Source organism: Dermochelys coriacea, chromosome 11, assembly GCF_009764565.3.
Source record: "Dermochelys coriacea isolate rDerCor1 chromosome 11, rDerCor1.pri.v4, whole genome shotgun sequence".
NCBI lineage: Eukaryota > Metazoa > Chordata > Testudines > Dermochelyidae > Dermochelys > Dermochelys coriacea.
In genome coordinates, this window is record NC_050078.2 from 57293768 (window position 1) to 57313613 (window position 19846).

At 38.7% G+C, this 19846-nt stretch overlaps 1 protein-coding gene across 1 annotated transcript in view; it reads right to left on the minus strand.

The window, feature by feature from the left end:
• Positions 1-2275: 2275 nt before the first annotated feature.
• HECW2 (HECT, C2 and WW domain containing E3 ubiquitin protein ligase 2) overlaps positions 2276-19846 on the minus strand; it is a 263183-nt gene continuing 245612 nt past the window's right edge. The window contains 8 exon segments of the mRNA XM_038422564.2: positions 2276-3346; positions 9785-9897; positions 11460-11545; positions 12504-12618; positions 13332-13478; positions 13919-14048; positions 16376-16474; positions 18538-18690. Of these exon segments, the coding sequence (XP_038278492.1) occupies positions 3235-3346; positions 9785-9897; positions 11460-11545; positions 12504-12618; positions 13332-13478; positions 13919-14048; positions 16376-16474; positions 18538-18690 (955 nt within the window). The 3' untranslated portion in view covers positions 2276-3234.

Below are 19846 nucleotides of genomic sequence, written 5' to 3' on the forward strand. Positions count from 1 at the left end.
CAGCCAAGTAAGATCTTCTAAATGATATATTGCTTTAAGCCAGGGATTTTCAAACTTTCTCCCCATCCACAACCCCCACACCAGACAGTCTCTTGTTATGAGTTCAACCCCCCACAATCCTTGTAATCACACCCTGCAATCTTCTGCAGGAACACAGGGCTGGCTTTTTTAGGAGGGGTGTTGAATGGACTGGTAGGTGAGTGCTGCTGCTAGTGGGGTAATGGGTGTGTGGGGCTGTTAATGCCTCTGTGCTCCTTTCCTTTCACTCTCTTTTTCAGGGACGCATTTCTTAAAATACAGCAAGAAGCTAGCAGAGGGCTACGAGCAGAAGGGGCTGCAGCATCGAGGCAGCCAGCTCCCCCATCACCTTCAGGTGGCACTTCCCTGGAGTCCAGTGTGGCGCAGGCAAGACAGGAGGAGGGAGCAAAACTTCTCCTCTCCCCTTAAACTTGCTCCTCCTGGATCCGAGTGGTTGCTCCATTTTGTCTTTTTTGCTGAGACCTGCCACACTTGGTGATCCTGCTGGAGCTCTGCAGAGTCCTGGATGGTCACCAACGGGTGAAAAGGGCAGAATACAGAACAAAAGTAAGTAGTACATCTAATTTTTTAAATAAAAGATGACAAATGCATTTATTACTTTTGGTTTGTACAAAAGCATAGCTCAAATGCAGCCTGATGTAAACTTTTGTGTCAAATATTTAACCCTTTTAATTCCAGTGAGTTTCTGGATTGATGTTTGTAGATCTGTTCTCCTGCTAGGATCTCTTTTTAGGGAAAAGATACTATAATATTACAAGTGCCAAATTCTGAGGTTCTTAGAGCCAAATGAAACTTTTGATTGGCTAAGTGACTAGAGTGTCAGGTACTTAATGATTTTGATCACATGAATCATGAGCCATGCTGAAATGACCTGCTCACAAGTAAATTTATCTACTGTGTATCAGTTCTTTGATACAACACATGCATTAGCAAACCCTGGACTATTAATGTGATATCTTAGCAAACACTGATAAACTTGGATGTAAAAACAGAATAATATAGTTTGACTTTTCTTTGCCACTTAGTGCAAGCCTGCAGCAGTTTAAGATGTCATTGTTTTAAGGAGGAACCCATTATTTGTAAAGTTAGAAGATATTTTCATTTTATTTTTGACAATCAGGTTTCCTCAGTTATCTGAGCACAGGCATTATTTCCTATATCGTTTGGGGAATGGAGGGGGGGGAGAGATCTGGAGCAATTTAAATTTACCCAGCACTCCGCTCCTACCACCACAACAGCATCTACTTTCTCATTGGGAGGGTGAAAAAGTAGTCTTTGCTGATAGCATCTTTATTGCCGTTCCAATGTTCACTTGAGTGGATGGGTGCTCCCATTGTTATGAATATGGAAAATAAGAATGTCACCTCTCTGAAACACCTACTCAATGAGAGTCCCCAGAGTGGGAATCCTGAGGTTACTCTCAAAGTTAGTTCTCCCACAAAGCAGGTCTTCAAATGCTTGAGTGCCATCAAAAAGAATACAAAGAGCTGTATTTCTCTTCTTGCCATCCAACATTCAGTTGCAGTTTTCTGGAACTCTGGTACGATGTATGTCTTATTTCTCAATGGCTGTACAAGTGCACAGATGCAAAACTAATTTATGGGGAATCGGTGCAAGTGACGCCTGTGCACTTTAACAAAATTAAGCATAATTAAATTGGTGGATTCATTCAGTTTTTGATATACAATTGAAAAGGACCTAATTTTAATTAACATTGACAAGAAAACAACTCAGTGAAAATGCAAACATAGAAAGACATTACAAACAGTTTATAGCTTGGAGGTGTTCACTATAAGGGAGAGTGGAATCATTACTATTAAAGGTTCATCTTCTTAAGTGTCGCCCATGGTTTCTCCAATAAGCTAGTGTGTTTTACGGTGCTCTACAAATAAAAGTTGCTGGGAAAATATGAAACATCTGTATTACACTCAATCCCTTAAAGGTTATTTGATGGATGAAAAATGAACCAAATGCATTTAAAATAAATGCATATTACAATATCGCATGTAGTGATTTTTACAAAATTATTACTTATGTGCACAGTCCTGATATCTATAGACATGGCACTGTGAAGAAAGCTCAGTTCTTAAGAAGCTATTTTCTAGATACTTGTAAGAGTGATGCAGTTTGCGGTCAGTCTGATCATAATGTCCCTTCAACTTTGGTACATTCAGTGAAAAATATTTTTGGGAATTTCTTACTCATATAAAAATAAAAGGCATTTTTTTCCTTGAGAGTGCTTAAAGAATAAAACACTAGCACAATGTTTGTTTATGCATGAAAAGTGAGATGAACAGAAATAGCATTTAGTTTGCTAGTTTCTTATATACACTCTGAGGAACTTAACTTAATGAACCTATAAAAATAAACAGAAGTCACTGTTTAAGTTTCTTTTTCCTGATATGCTGTGATAAATTGATAATAATTTTTTAAAACAGTTTCCATGCAGTACAAAGCATAAAATCAGAAATGATTAAGTTCTCCTTATAATAGATCATCATTTGCCATACACGCACCACCTGCATATACATTTTCACAAACCTCCTTATTGCAAGTCATTGTTGTGACATCCCTTACTGCTGATTTTCCTTCAAATTCACTTCTGCCCCAGGAAGCTGAAATCTATGGTGCACACCATGCAGACACTCGTAGTCTTAGATATAGCAAGTAATGGATTTTCTGTTATAGTATATGGCATAAAGTAACCTACCTTTAGGAAACTTTTTATTTTATTTTTATTTTTTTTTTTTAAAGATTTCCATAGTTTGATTTTAGCGAATTTAGGGGTGGGCTGAACGATTTCACATTTTGACTTGAACTTTACATTCAAGGACTTGGGTGAAATCCAGTTTCAAGATACTTGTCAGATTTTGCAGTAGCCACCTTGCTGATCATGCATGGTCACATCCTTTGCTTGGGCCATAACAAACATGGCAGTTAAGAAAAACTGTTTATTGCAAGACTGTTGGTTTTCCCTGCACACCAGGCACACTCCAGTATTACCGTAGAGTACTCTGCCACTATCACAATGCTTGTAACTGCTTCCGAAGCTAGATTTTACTCATTCATAGAAATCTCATTATTTGAATTGTATTGTAAAACAATTTCCTCTAAGAAATCCAATACAAATGTTCATTCATTCTTAAGAGGACAGATCCACAAACGTCCAAAGAGCTGGGCACTATGGTTTGCGTATCACTCAAGTCCAAAGGTACTTGTCTCTTCAACTGCTGTCAACAGTTTCTCACAGAGCATGGAGAATGATGGGTAAGGGGGAAGGTCAAGACGATTGAAACACGTATGAGCCCTGCAAAAAAGAAAAAAAAAAGTGGCAAATAAGCCATGGTTATTCAGAAATTCAAATGAAAGTAACTGGAAATTCAGGTGCGCTAGAAGGTCCTTTCAAAATACCATGCTTTGTGAAATATTATTGTGTTACTGAACACTTATTTTCAAGTTAAAAAAGAATTAATTGTCAAAGATATTTTTGAAATTCTGACCCTTAATGTGGATCACAAGTAGTAGCCTAAATTTTGCCTGTAAAATGTGCACACACAAAATTTGCAATTTAGGGGCACAATTGAGGCAGTTTGTTTTGAAAATTTGGCTTAGAATACATACTTTTAAAATTAGTATTTTCTATTAATAATTAGTGATATTTGAATATTAGGTCTGTAATCACGAGGAGCTTATTTCTGAAGAATGAATGCACATAAATTAGATAGAATTAGTGAAATACTAGAAAATACACATAGGAAACAATCCTACTGACAAGAGATAGACTAGTTAGCAAATTAGGTCTTTTCCATTGATAATTTCTCTGGGCCAGAGCCTCAGCTGTTGTAAATCAGTGTAGCTGCCTTGAAGTCAGTGCAGGTATACTGATTTACACCAGCCGAGGATCTGATCTTGGTAATCTATTACAGAGAAATATATTTAGTAGTTAAATGAATGTATGTATATAATTCTCAAAACACACACTGGCTTTCTTGACAGGACAGGAAAATGTTCTCCCCCCCTCCCTTCCCAATTTCTATAATCTGCTTATCACAATCTCTACACACATTGTGAAAAGGTCCTAAAGACCCCATCCTCTGACTAGAGGAAGGACCAGAGTTGCCTGAATTTGATATAGGGATTTATTCAGTAGCAGGGTAATTCCATCCTACTCCACTGAAATAAATGGCACAGCTCCAAGTGACTAATGCAAGTAGAATCTTTTGGGAGAGGGGTGCTGAGATGAAAGCTCCAAGGACTTTTCATTTCCTCCTCTTCTTTGAAAGCTAACTAACCCTTTAGTCCTGTGCTTTGGAAAATAAAAGTCCTTTTGTATTTGGGTTTGGCCCTTAAAGGGGCAGGACTTTCTTTACATTTACTTTTTCCTTTTGCAATCACACCACACTGTTGTTTAAACCTGTTCCTGTTGGCAAGCAGAAACCTTTTCTGCAGTGGCCTGCCTGTCACCGCTTGAACAGCAAACATTTAAAAAAACCACAGCATAATAAATTTAAGTATATAATGTCAGGAACTCTTCCCCCATCAAGAACTGAGACTCCCTATTCAACATACCCCATTCAGCAGTAGTCAGAATGGCTACACTGAATTTACAGTGAGCCTTCTCAAAACAAGAGGGTGCCCAGCCCCCAGATGAACAAATCTAGGGATCATCATCTTAACTGCCAATCAGATCCTAACTACTAGGTTGGAACATGAAGAGAAGAGGCGAGTCATTCTAGCTTGTTTATAACACAGAAGCTAAGAGTTCATTACAAACCCTCAGTGAAGGTGAAACACTGAATTAGCGAACAGCATTATAGTGTCAAAAAAATACCAGACTTTGGGAAAGACACACTATGCAGGGCCAGATTATCATTTTAAACATCAGACCAAACTTCGGGTGTATTGCTGTGGTAGAAAAAATACTGTATTTTGCTCCATCCAATTATTGTAGACTTAACAGAACTCTGTCAAAATAAGAATGTTTTTCAGCAGGTAGAGTTCACACCCCATGGTATTCTATGGGGCTGCTCATTTCGCCCCTCCCTCCCTCCCGATCTACTAGAGGGATCAACCCTTGGCTGCCTGGAAAGGGAGCAGGTCAGCAGAATCTGTGGTCCTCTTTTCTCTTCTCAGAACATTGTGGAAAGCTATCTGTGGGATCCAGAAAGTGTGCTTAGAGGATCTAACTTTCCTGCAGAGTCCCTCCATGTTGGAGACCCTTGTTAAGGGGTGGGGGAAAAGACAGTAGGAAGGCTTACAATTAGAGCAGTGCTGTCAGGTAGTTAGATGACCCTGTACATCCACCAATTCTCTGGGTTCAATTAGACCTCGGAAGATCCATGGTGGCCTAACCTCCTCCATTCGGTGGGTGGGTTCAACTGATTTCCCCCTCCTTAACCCTCTGGAAGGAGAATTTGGAGGAAACATTATAAAAGAAACTTCATAGAGCTTCTCTTTCCATTAGGCCCACAGGAAGGGAATGTGGACCATTGTAGTAATCCTCCTTGGATCCTCTGGTTGCTCGCACAACCAGCAGAAGGATTTCCTCCTGCTTCTTAAGATTAATACACTCAGAAAGGGTGTGAAAGGAGAGGAGTTTCTTTGAAACAGACATCCACTTGTTAGAATTATGCATCATGCATAATGTGGGCTGTACAGCCACAAATTATAAAAACCATAATGCATGAATCAATTAGGAATTCATTGCAAATTAACAATCTTGCATCTTGGTTTAACTGATTAGTAGGAAGACAAGTTGAGTTTTCTTTCAGTTTTTGAGGATGATTTTGTTAGTGAATTGAAAATGTGATCATTTTCTTTAGAGAGCTGACTCGTTTTTAAAAATAAAGATACTGATCCTATTGAGGAAATGTGCTCTTCTTCTACCAGACAAAGGACTCTGTCATTCTGCAAGGAGAGTGATTTTACTGTGGATACTGTGGATACTGTTTTCCCAGGACATTTCAAGCTAACTGTATACTATGTTCATCTTTCTGCTCTCACATTTTCTGATAAAGGTAAATGTATCTTAGTTCCTGGAGTCTTGACATTCAATCACTTTCCCCTTCACTGGAGTTCAAACAGTATTACAGACAAATTAACTTTAAGTCTAAAGTCCAGTACCTTACCAATAACAGAAGAATGCTGTTCGTGTGCAAATGTTTATATATTCATCATCACTAGCTGCTATATAATTAACACTACCAACTTCTAAACATTTAAGAAACAGAGAGTAGGAGTTCCTCTAGTGATATCTGATTTAGCCTGACATACAATAAGATAAACAAGCTGAAAGTAAAGGTGGTGACAGGGACAGCAGGGGCAAAACTAAACTAGGAATAACTAACTTTTTCAGTGCATGCACATGCCACTAACATAGGATGGAAAGGGCAGCGATAGAAGCCAGGCAAATTGACATGCAAGTTCCAGAAGTTTCATTTTTCTGGTTCAGTAAGGCTGATTATAACATGATTAGATGATTCCATAGCTTCCATAGTTCTGATCAATCTGTTATCCGTTTCTCTACAAAGCCAGGAAAAGGGAATGGCTACAATAAAATGTTTTCATTCATTTATTTCTTCTCTCTGGTATGAATTAAAAACAAACAAAAAACCCCCTTGATTTGTAATTTGAGAGCCAGATTTTGCCAGTAGTACCAGACTCCACAAGTGGTCCCATTGAAATCAGTGGGACTGTTCACAAAATAAAAATATTAATCACTGAGAGTGAGAGTAAAATAATTTGTCCCTAGGTTAATACAAAACCCTAGAACCATTAGGCATCGAAGAGCCTCAGGGTGAAATTTTCAGTGGGTGTCCAACAATTCGTACATATCTGCAGGATCTCTTTTAGGAGCCTGCTGAAAGTTTGCCACTCAGTGTCTTTGTTAAGATAGGTAGCTTCAGCCAGTGCTACTCAGTGTTTGCACAGTAAAGCCTCTGAAGCTGGTGCGGCTTAGGCTGAAGCCACTCTGTACATAGGAACTGGAGATGTTAGAAAAACAAACACAGTTTACATTCTGCTCAGAGCTAAGTTTGAGATGGATGCTGTAAGTCATGCATTTCCTATGTGATTAGGGTACCATGTCTTGAGCAGTGGGAGTGGCTGACTCATGACAAATAAATTTGGGTTATTTGGCTCTCATGTTTGTAAAAATATCTTAAAACAGTAGTAAAGTTATGGCCCAGTGTCTCCAAAGCAAAAAACTGAAAGTTAAAGATCAAGGGCCATGTTCACTGCCATGGGCAAAAGGCAAGCAGCTGGCACCCTCCCTGCACCCACTGGGCTGAACTAGTAAAGGTGCTCAGCACACATCTCCACTCTCTTTCTCAAAAGTGAAGCAGTTTTATTTTACAGCTGGAGTTCCGCAGTAGCCCTGCCACACAAAACTCCCTCAGTGAGGTGCTGAATCTCCTGGCTTGTCCTGCCCCTTCCTCCTGTGCAGAGTGTACCCGTTGGCTCTGGTTTCCCTAGTAGAATGAGCAGCTTACAGGAGTGTGGCCCTGTTCCAGGTTGGATCCTGCTGCCTAAGAGGTGAATTTGGTCCCAAGTCTCTGTATCTATGCACAATAAACAGGTAAAGCGGGTTCCATCAGTTATATTAATAGACAGCTAGTTTGAGCCTTCCCTTTGAGTTCCCCTACTTTAGTGGGTTTTTATGGATCCAGAACACTATTTTAAATGGAGCTTTCACAATTTGTCTTTCTCCCATTTTTAAGTTACTTTAAAAATCATCAACACTATACTCCCCTAAAACATTTATTTTATTTTATTTATATATTTATTTTTTACACAGATGAGAGGTCCAGCAAGGAATTTAATGAATTAATTTGTCCTCACAGTAGCCAGATTATCAGTCCTGGAAAAATCTGATTTCCAGTTATTTGTGCCTCCCAGGCCAGCATCCTGCCACACTGATCAAATATGTGTTTTAGGTCTACTTATATCTAACTAGTAAGGTCCCGATCTTGGTGACATATGCACACGTGCTACACATTATTACCAGTCGCCGCCCATTGAAGCTAATGGGACTCCTCAGCACAGTGAAGTTAAGCAGGACTGAGATCTTAGATTGCAAACCTTCTGGGGCAGGAACTGTCTTTAGATGTGAAATGCGCCCAGTGAAGAGTGCCCTCATCCTAACTGGGACCTTTTATTTAATAAGAATATTTCAGTACTGCCGAAAGTCTGTCTTAGAGACTGAATATTAGAAGATACAAAACCTACAATATTCTCTTTTCCTACTTAAGTATTGGTATAAAATGGAATGGCACTGCTGAAGTCCAGGTTCATTCAAGAAAATGCAACAGTTTACATTTTTAAAATGCTATAGGAACATAATCTATTTCTCATTTCAGTAACAAATCATTCTCTGAGGCATGCTTAGGCGGCTGACGCACAGAATACCTTTTGACCCTAAAAGATACTACAGTAATTGTTTTGAAATATAAACTCTTAGAATTCTCTTAATGTACCTTTGACCTTCAGCTGTGTGGCTCCCATTTATACTCTTAACTGACAAGGTGGTTTTGTGTTAGAGCTACTGACTCCACAAACTTGTACACTGGGTCTGTTCATTTCTACTACATAGTACTGTTTATACTTTGACTTTCTATCTGGTAATCAAAATTAGTAACGTATTTATTTCCAACCAGTGTAACTTCCTCTAAATGCTACAGAATTAGATGATGGAAAATCTTCCCCAAATGTATTAATCTGAAAAACTGACCTCTCTGTAGAGAAGTTCTTATTAATACAGAGTTCAGTCAAGATGACTTTTCAGATCCTGGCTCATATGTCAGTCTGATACTGTAGATCATTTAAGACCAGCTCTTTTCCTGGCATCACAAAAGGAAAAATGAGGAAAGCAATTCCTTCCTTACTTTTTCCTCTTGCCACTCTGATCACGTCACTTTCCACCTTGAATTCTTTCCCTGGCTTCAGCTCTTCAAGGCCTTGTGCAACTCAGCTTTTCCTTACATCCAACTCATTTCTTTCTACTCCTCTTTTCACTTGTCTCACTTGGCCCAAGCCTCTCTACTACTTGCTCCCTTTACAATCTTCACCCCCTCTTAACACCGTGTTTGCCTTCTTCTCTCTCTCCTTCTTCAAATCACTCCTCAGAACACACTTTTTCCTCCGATTCAAAAAATCACCACAGCATGATTTCTACACAATGCTGAAGTCATGCTGACCCTCCTAGGGACTGAGCTAGACTGTAAATACATCGGGTCTTTTTAATCCAGAGTTGATATCCATTTTCTGGCAATGACCAATAACATACCTTGCAGAGAACATCATAGATACTATTTTAGGGAAGCAATGCCTGGTTTTATGACAAACAAAAAACTATAAATTTTAGAAGAGAAGTTGTAAACCTGGTAAAGTAGAATGAATTGAATTAAGGTACAGACTCCTAAGTACAATTAGTTTGTCTTTCCTACCATTCAGGAAAACAACCTCTTCAAAAGAAAGAACGAAAGAACGAAATGTCATACACACTGGAACAACTAGGAAGCAGAACTTCCCCTTCAGCAGAGCATACTCAGTCAATCAATGACAGCTGTTTGTTTCTCAAACAGCTTCTGTATAATCCCAATAGTTAGCAGCAGGGGTAGTTGAGAATATCAACGTATCTATTGTGACTGGCTCACAGAGAACTGAACTCTATCCAAGTAGTTCAAAATTTACTTAGATTAAAAAAAAAAAAACCCCAACCCAAAACATACACATCACACACTTTTACCTGGGAAGAGCAGTGATTTTCCCCCATTTTTCTACACAGAATCTTCTTGGCCCATTGCTCCCTCTTAGAGATGCAAACCCCTCATAAGGTATGCTAGATGTGCCTGTAACAAACTACCAACACAAAAAGAACAACACGGATGACAGATGTACAACCTGAGGGTCATGTGAATGCTCATGCATAAGTAACTACTCACAGCAGTGTTCCCACTAAGTCAAGTTGTTCTTGTATAAGACTTTGCAGGATCAGGCCTTATTTGAAGGGGAATCAGGAGTATTAAAGGTCCTGTTTAAAATGTAGGGGAGGGAAAGTGGCATATTTCTTGATTAGCACTCTAGGAGGGAGGGCTTACTAGACTAATTTCTGTTACAGATTTCACTTAATTATGATGCACTATCAATGTAGAATTAAAGTCACATTACTAGCATCATCAAGCTAATAAATAATAAAGGGAGAAAATAAAATACACTTAAGGTTTAAGAGGGACTAACTAATAAGTAAATTACCATATATGTTACATTTATATTGTGCCTTTCATTCAGCTGGATTTCAAAGTACTTTACAAACTTTAACTGATATAAGCTAAGAGACAAGTTCTACAGTTCTCATTTAGGTAAAATTCCCATAGATTTCAGTGAGAATTTCTTATGACGTTGTACAGAGCAGATTTGACTAGAATCATCCATCAGTAAGAGTCTTGTGACAGATAGCCTAATTATTTTTTAATGGTCTGTGATAAAACACCTATATAAAATATTTTTGACCTGCAGTTGCAGAATCCCTACACTGCATTATAATTGCAGAGGGAAATCTTAGCAATAAAGTTACACAGCCATCTATGGTACTGCATCAAAGGGGACACCTCAGTAAGGTTTCCCACATAGCATTTACACGGAGCCAGCTGTAACAGGAAAAAGGAACATTAGTGACACAGTTAACATGATCAGATGCCAGTTCTGAAAATGTTTAAAACAATGCATTTGAAACTAGTGCAACTATGTGGCAAACTCAGATAATATCAGATCTGGCCCCTTCTAAAGAATTTGGCATGCTAGAAGTACCTGTATTTGATTACATGCAACTCAGTGAAAAACCCACATGCATTAAAATTCCTCTACTGCCTTCAGTGTTGTTGAATCCATCAGATAAATGAATTCCACAGGTGGACATACTGTGTGAAGAAGTGTTTCAATTTATTTGTTCTTAATTTACTGGCTATCAACTAAGTGAAGACCTCTTGTTTTCATGTTATATAAAAAGGATAATAATGGGGGACTGGATCAGTTTTCAATATCATTTTAATAATTTTGAACACCTCAGCCAAGTCCTCCCTAACTCTTCCTCTGAATAATCTTCAAAGGTAAATATGATCATGGGTTTTTTCCTTTCCTTGAAATACAAATTTTGAGGATTTTTTTAGTCAAATAATAAAAATCACCACCACCCAACACTCATACTGTTTGGTAACTTTCTATCAAGGGGACTTTTGTTTTTAGTTAGCTTTGACATTTCAATTATTTACAGTAAGCATCTGGAGACTGCTGAGTTACCAGGCCATTCCTGTGTCCTGACATCACGCTATCTGAAGGTTTCATTATCTGAAACTGATGAAGTAGTTTAACATTTAATGTGAAAGGGTGATATATATTTTTATACAAATCTACTGATCTCTCACCTGTAATAGCCTTAGCCGTTGTTCATTGTTGAATCTTTCTACAGCAGCCCAGAACCACCGAATTACAATGTGATTGTCATGGTAACCTGTTAGAACAACAACAAAAAGCCACATTACCTTTGATTCTTTTAATAGTAAGTGCTACAGAAGTGCAGGAGAACACACGTGTGAAATATTAATCATTAATGGCCTTCCCCAGCTCAGTCTTAGTTACAGTCTTAGCTGCTATACTTGTAATCAAATATCAGCAAAAGACAGCAAGTGAGACTAAACCAGGGCTCTTATCAGGGTCATTGCACATTGCTCCAAATTAAAGGCAGACATTCAGTTTCCCTTTTGCAAACACTTAAACCATTAGCAAGTCAATCATCTGAGTTGCCAATTCTTGTGACATTAGGTTTTTGGTTTTTTTAAAAGCTGCTCATGATACCAGTAGCAATCACAGCCACCTCACTCAAAATAGCTGTCATCTCATTGTTCTTGATGGAATTGAAGCTGGATTGCACTCAGATAGGCTCACTACCAGTTCCAGATAGCCTTTGGAAATGGAAGTGAAGTGGTCCTTACTAAAGATGGGTCTGCCTAACCACTCTCTTTATGCACTTAGGCAGGAGAAAAATCAGAATAGCTGAAGGTAAGAGCAAGGAGAAAGACTGAGCGTAATGGGAATGTGAAAGGGGTTTGGAGTCAGATATAATATGCATCTTTACCTGCTGCTGTAAATGAACTCTGAGAACACCTTTATGTCAAAGGTTTGCCTACTCACTTTCAGATGCCATCAACCTCTCTGTAAATTCAAAATACAAACATGCTCTTGCCGTTTGGGATCTTACTCCTTTTATCAACTAAAATGTCTGCTCCTAATTCAAAAGCTAACCAGGAAAATAAAGACATTCCAAAATTAGTTTAAAATGGTCTCCAACACTTATTGAATTGACATATTTCATAGAATAGGTTTAGCAAAATCTTAGACAAAGGGCACTTCCAGGTTCACTCACGCAGTACCAGAGCTAACTTTGACTAGAAAAAAAAAATCCATGTCACCTCCTCTATACTCTGTGTTGTTTCTCCAGTCACTTAAGTCAATTTCTGCTGTGCCAGCAATAACCAGTTCCAATTCTCTTGCATCAAATACAGACACCAGCCTAGCGTCAACAACCTGTGAAAGGAAACAGAATACATAGAAACGTGCCCTCATTGTTTCTGTTATTTTTGCCTCCTACTAAATGGACTCTCCAGTTACTAATGCTGTATCATTTTTCAAGTAATGTTCTGGCTTGTTCAATGAAAGGGGAGGTTTAAAGGTTAAAAGATTTTTCAAAAGATGCAAATATGTGGACTATTCTTCCACTGGGTTTCATACTGTAGCTACATTCAGTTTCATAAGAAGCTCTTAGTATTTAGAAGGAAAATTATTTAGAAAAATAATACAGAAATACTTCCAGGGCAATAAGGGTCAATATATTCAAGGTCCATGTTCAAGGTGGAAAATGTAAAGGAAAGCATCTTGAAATATACTCAGCCAATTGTGTAATGCTGGACATGGAGTAAAAAATTCCTTCCTGAGTTCAACTCTCCTTATTATCTGAGTTTGCACTGCTGCTAATGCAAATAGTGGTAAAAATGTTTTCATTTCTTTAGAATATAGTCATGTTAGTTGATTCAATGACCTCCAACAAGTGACCTCCACATATATAAGACGACATTTGATTATTATGAAATACATTAGGTCCACTGTAGGATGCATATAACTCTCACTCCTGATTTTACCTATGTTTTCTAAATACTGCATGGTTGGGTGTATTAGAAAGGCAAGTATGGCGAATGCTACATAATATAATATGGGAACTAGAGTTGAGTAGGATTTCTCACCTCATAGAAACCTCGAACTAGACTTTCTGTTTGCTGCACAACCCCTCTCTCAATTCTCCATTTCACCATTCTCTCTATGTATTCTTTCTTGTTCTTCTCTGTGACTGGGATGTTGGCACCCCCTGGTTTCAGTTCCCGTTCAGTGATCTTAGAGGAAAACCATCACCAAAATAATATAAATACAACAAGAATATATATTATAAACTCAAGCTTTTTGTTAAATATGTAGTGCTAATTCCCCAATATCATAGGCCAAGCACAGATTGGTTTAACAGACTGGAGTACATAAAATCAGACAGATGACATGAAACTGAAATCCCTGTTTTTACCAGATCATGTCAAGTACAAAGAAAGAACAAGCAGCTTCAAAATAAGAGATACAAACCAAAATCTGCATTCTTTAGGTATTGCATTGGTAGGTAACGAATGATAATCTCTCTATAGGTTTTTCCATTGTTCATATCAACCAAGATTTTTATTAATGAACTCAAATCAGCTGGGAATGACATTTTTCAGTCCAAAGAAACAGTTACCTAACAGAATATAAAGAGGAAAGGAAAGGAAAGGAAAGTAGCAATCTTGCACACCTGCCCAAAAACTTCTTCATTTACAGTGAATGTGAGATCTAGGATATCATGTATATCGTTGTCTTTCATCCACTGCAAACTCTGGTGGAACTCCTCATCAAGGTATTCCAAGTCACTCAGGTCACAGAGTCTAACATAAACAAGAAGAAAATATACAAATATAGCTGACAGCAGTAGTGTGTGCTTATTAACAGAGCTGAGACAGGACAGCCCTACAAAACAAACTGAGAATAAAGGGAGCTCAGAGAAATCAACAGAACAAAGAACAGTGGTTACTGGATTCCTTTGTGCTGACGTTCTGAAATCAAGTTAGTAGAAACTATTCTGAATCTCTGTATTTGCCTAACAATGATAATAGCAACTACTTGCGTAACTCTCATCTCTTTGTTGTTAAACTACAAAACCCTAAATTTCCATTTTAAAAACCTTTTGCTTGTAAATTTCACTTTATTTCAAATTCTGGCCACTTGCACCATATTTCAATTACTAATACCCTTATTTTAAACATGGATTACAAAAAATGCTATTAATTCTTGTAATACTTAAAAAAACATGAGTACTTGTGGCACCTTAGAGACTAACAAATTTATTAGAGCATAAGCTTTTGTGGGCTACAGCCCACTTCATCAGATGCATAGAATGGAACATACATGTTCCATGCTGTAGCCCACGAAAGCTTACGCTCTAATAAATTTGTTAGTTTCTAAGGTGCCACAAGTACTCCTGTTCTTTTTATGGATACAGACTAACATGGCTGCTACTCTGAAACCTGTAATACTTAAGAGTAAAGATCCATCAATATAGGATATGTAATTCACCTCATAAAAGAAATAGGACCTTTTTATTAGTAGTAACTAACCTCTGCAATAGGGAGGATAGTCTTAATCTGTCACGTCCTGCTCTCTCCACTTTGCCAGTGATGCCAGCCTGGGTGATTTTGCCATAAAGCCCTTAAACATGATACGCCCTTCCAAATTTGGTTTCTGAGCCAACTGCCCTCTCCTCATTCAAGCGCCTCCTTATCATTTCCATGACCCCCACAAGAAGTCAGTCAACAATCATAATTATTATTATGGGATCAGATTGTGTCAGCCTTGTTCACTTGAAGCAGAATCTTAACCTGTGAACAGCCTTACATTTAGGATCACTCGGAGAATAAGTTGCTACTCCATCAGGGGAATTTATTCTTGTGCCCACTCTAGGGCTGGTACAGGCACACAGGGAAGATGGCATGCATCTTCTCTAGCTACAGGGTACCAGGAGTGGTCTTGGGCTAAAGGTTACCTTAACTTGCATCCTGCAGCAATGGCCCTTAACAGCAGCACAAAACGGCGGGGACAACATTCCCCTTGCTGACCTGGGAATGCCCCTTGTAGCAGTGGCTCTTGCAAAGATGTGTGCAGAGTTGGTTCAGACGCCTTCTGTGGAGCTGCAGACCCAGGAGGGTCCATAAAGCTACTTTGTAGTGTCTTTCTTTCGGCCAGGCCATAAGGGGATCATGAATCAGGCCTGCTGTCGTGAAGGTGGCAGAATCTGGCCCACAGCTATTTAAAAAACTTCTAGCAAGTCACTACGACCAATAGATAACTAAACTAGGTAATCACATGATTTTATTGATGGAGTCCTTCTCTTTCACCACCCATCCCCCCTACCGTTTTATTTGTTTCCCCTGCAACTCCCCCATCACATCACCCCTAACCTTGGACTGTAATCCTTGGGATTGGGACCATGCCTTTTTTTTAAAAAGTTCTGTAAAGCACCTAATACAGTTTTGGTTGCTGTAAAAATAAACTTGTATTATTTGCACAGCACCATAAACGTGAACAGTGCTTTACAGATAAACGTAAATCATCTTCCGAAATTCTCAGAAGTGGCTTCTGATTTTGGGCTTCCTTTTTTGGATCCCTAAACATTAGATCTGATTTTCAGAGGTATTGAGCAACTGCAGTTCTTATTATCTTCAGCTGAGCTGCGAGATGCAGTACTTCTGAAAATCAGACCCAGGGTATCTCAAATTAGGCACCTCAAAATGGAAGCAACCAAAAATCAGAGACTACTTTTGAAAACGCTGATCTTAAAGTCTAAACAAAGTTTGATTCACATCCTGTCCTATGAGTCATTAAAGACAAATGAACAAGCACTCTATTAATATCTGATGTTTCACTGCAGGATTTGAAGAGTATGATTTTATAGAAGGAACAGGTGATGTAATTGGTTGACAGGAATCACAAGGTTTTGATATTGATCAGTAACATAATTATCTAAGTCATCAAGTAACTGGCTAGTACCATAAATGGGCCTTAATTTAGGCAACTATACTTTAAAGTAAATCTTGGATTAAAACTAAATGACCAAATTATATTGACCTATCTTTTTGGAGTAAAGAACCTAACATTTATCGCTGGTCAAAAACTGCATTTTCCATGAGAAAAAGAAAATCAGAACATTTCTACTCACATTCTGAGGAGGGCTTTATAAAAGGGCCGTGTAAAGAAGGCATCTAACAAATACTGATGTATCAGAGCAAGACCAAGGATTCGACCACTGAACCTGAACCTGAACAACAAAGGAAATGAGTTATAACCAGTACACTCAGACTTTGTGGTTTGTGTGCTGCCCTATCATTTATCTGTGTACCAAGTTTAACAGTATATTTAAATCAGATAACTATAACTGTGTTGTGGTAGCTTGTTTCTTTTCAGTTCTCAGTAGAATGTAGTGAAAAAACAAATCTGAAAGGCGTGGAAAGTACCTGGGGTTTCAAAGCTGAAGTTGCCACTTTTCAGCTACTGAAATCTAAACTAAACTCATTCTAATCCTACCAAACTAGGTCCTTTTTTCAAACCCTGGCTTCCAACATTACAGCTGTTTTCTGCCCCTCCATCTCCTCACTCTCCCTTTCTGAGCACTGAGAGACTGACTCTGATAGATTATTCTAGGCATCCTTTTCTAGCTAGTGGGTGGCTCCATGCTCTTTTTCATGACTGATGGATGTTGGGCTCCATGTAACCTTTTCTGGGGAGTGGCTGGAAACTATCACCCTTACCATTCCATTTCCCCAGAAAAAGTACCAACATGATTTAAACCCCCTTGTAAACTCATTGCTGCTGGAAGATTAGAAATTAGGAATGTGGCAACTTTGTTCACAACACTAGGGCCTTCACATAGACTCTGTTAGACTCTAAGGGCACAATTCTGCTGTCAGAAATGACGGTGCATGTTGCAGAACATTGTGAAAAAAAATCATTAAAGAAACTAGGCATGCTCTCCATGTATCTGAAAGCAGATTCAAGCCTAATGCTCTCTCTGAAAGGAAATCAAGTTTCTAGACTTCCTGGTAAGATATATACTCAGAACTACTTTACTTGGGAAAAATTAAGGCTTTGTTATGCCTGGGTGTGCAAGGTGTGCAAGATGGGGAAGAGACACACAAAGCTTCCTCCCTCTCTGCACAGGTGCATTCCTTGCACTCTCCCTGATGCTGACGCTGGCACTAGTCTCTCCAGAAACAAATGGGTCATGGCCCACTCACTCACTGGCTAGATCTCTAGCTCTACATAGCTGGGGATGGGGAGAAAATGGCTGTGCACAGCCCTGCAGCTTGTTCTGTCAGACTGTCATGCTTTTTCAGACGCAGAATATACAGTTTGTTATTGCTGAACTTCTGTATCCAGAGTCCAACAAGTGCATTGCTTCAACTGATGTGCAGTGCAGCCAGCACTAAATGGTGCAACTCTCAACTATACTTCATTGCAATGATCCTACATCATTTGAGACCCTAATTTGCCTCTGTCCTACACAGACTTGCAGCTGTCACCCCATTACTGTAATTTAAATACCTTAGACCCAGATTCTCAGCTAGTGTAAATGGCATAGCTCCACTGATTTAACTGGAAATGCATGGATTTATACCAGTTTAGAATTTGGCCCTTAATCATGAAATTGAGATTATGTATATAATTTACACATATACACACACACACACACACACACACACACACACACACATAAAAAGAAAAATACATTTTATAGATATATATACTGCACATCATTCCACGTTTTTTCCCTCTGTTTTTCAAATTCCTCATAGTACATCCTTTTTACAGATTTTAAAGGCTACTATCAGATATATGGACCTTGATTAAATAGCGAAGAACCAGAAGAGATATCTCAATAGATTTTCCTACTCCAGATGTGGATTGCCTTACTTGGAACAATCTATATTCATGAAAAAATCCCAAACAAACAACATGCAATAAAAGCTGATTGAAATCTCTCATACACTGAGTTGACTACAAGCCAGTGTTTAATATAATCTGCTTTTCATGCACAAAGGACTGACAGTGCTTTGGTGAAGCAAATGTTTGCTCTTGTACAAGAAGTGTGGAGTTTCATGTAGTGAGCCAAACCCACAATACATATGTTCCAAATCTCATCTTTGCTGACATTGTGAGAAAAAAGAATATCTGTTACAACCAACTACAAAACATAATAATGAAGAAAGTCTAAAGAAATGCAATTATTTTACTGCTGGTTAAAAAGATCAAACTCTGTGTTTGAACAAATATGAGCTACAAGTAGAAACAATAGAAAAAATAAGATTAAAAATTAATTCTTACCATTCATGGTGATTGTCTACAAAAGCAGACATGGGACTTATTTGTACTGTGTAGGTATCATTGGCTGAATATTCAAATAAACCATAATATGGATTGAAGAGCTCTCTGGACACCAGGAAAAAAAACTCTCTTGAAGGTCCACTGTAATCCAACCTTTAAAAAAATTCAAGTTAATTTATAATTTATTATTTAATTTATTATAGGTTTATTTGATACAACAAGGCTTGTCATAAGAACATACGAATGCTCATATTTGGTCAGGTCTCTAGCCCAGTGGTTCTCAAAGCCAGTCCACCACTTGTTCAGGGAAAGCCTCTGGCGGGCCAGACCAGTTTGTTTATCTGCCGCGTCCGCAGGTTCGGCCGATCCCACTGGCCGTGGTTCACTGCTCCAGGGGGCTGCGGGAAGCAGCGCAGGCCAAGGGATGTCCTGGCTGCCGTTCCTGCAGCCCCCGCCAGGGGCTTTCCCTGAACAAGTGGCGGACTGGCTTTGAGAACCACTGATCTAGCCCACTATCCTGTCTTCTGATGGTGGCAAATGCCAGATACTTCAGAGGGAATGAACAGAACAGGTAATTATTGAGTGATGCAGAGGCTCAGAGCATGGAGTTGTATCCCTGAGCATCTTGGCTAATAGCCATTGATGGACTTATTCTCTATAAATTTACATTCTTTTAACCATTGCATAAGATTTTTCTAAGGCACCTATCACTGTGTGTTTAAATCCTTGATCCCATGAGATGCATCATGTGGGTGGATTCCTATGCCCGCATGGAGCCCTAACTGAAGTGGAGTAGCTTGCAGGATTGGGGCCTAAGTGACACAACCTTCAGTGAAGACCCTTGCTTAGTCTATATTGGTCTCTTGAAAATAACTTGATCACTGGTGGCAAATCGAGTCAATCTGGAGAAGCTAAAGGGAAAGCAGAAATCCCTTCCTATATACAGTACACAATAAAAGAGCCATCATTAAACCTACACATATATGCATCTGACAAATCAAGGCCAGAAATGAAAAACCAATCATTGTATCCTTGCAGACTGGAAGCAATACGAAAATTCAAAGAGTTATATTCTCCTTTATAAAGAAAATCTCAAATTACTTTAATGCTTTATCTTTCTTGGACTACCTCTCTCCTTTCAGGACCTTCACCCTATCAAAGTAGTTTGTTTTTTATTTAAAAAGCTGGGAGTTAAGATTCTTTATTTATTAGAAACTATAATCTTGAATTAGTAGAACCCGAAGAAAATGCATTCTCCAGGTGACATGCAATTGCCCTCAAATTGAGAAGACAGACAGCCTCATTGCTG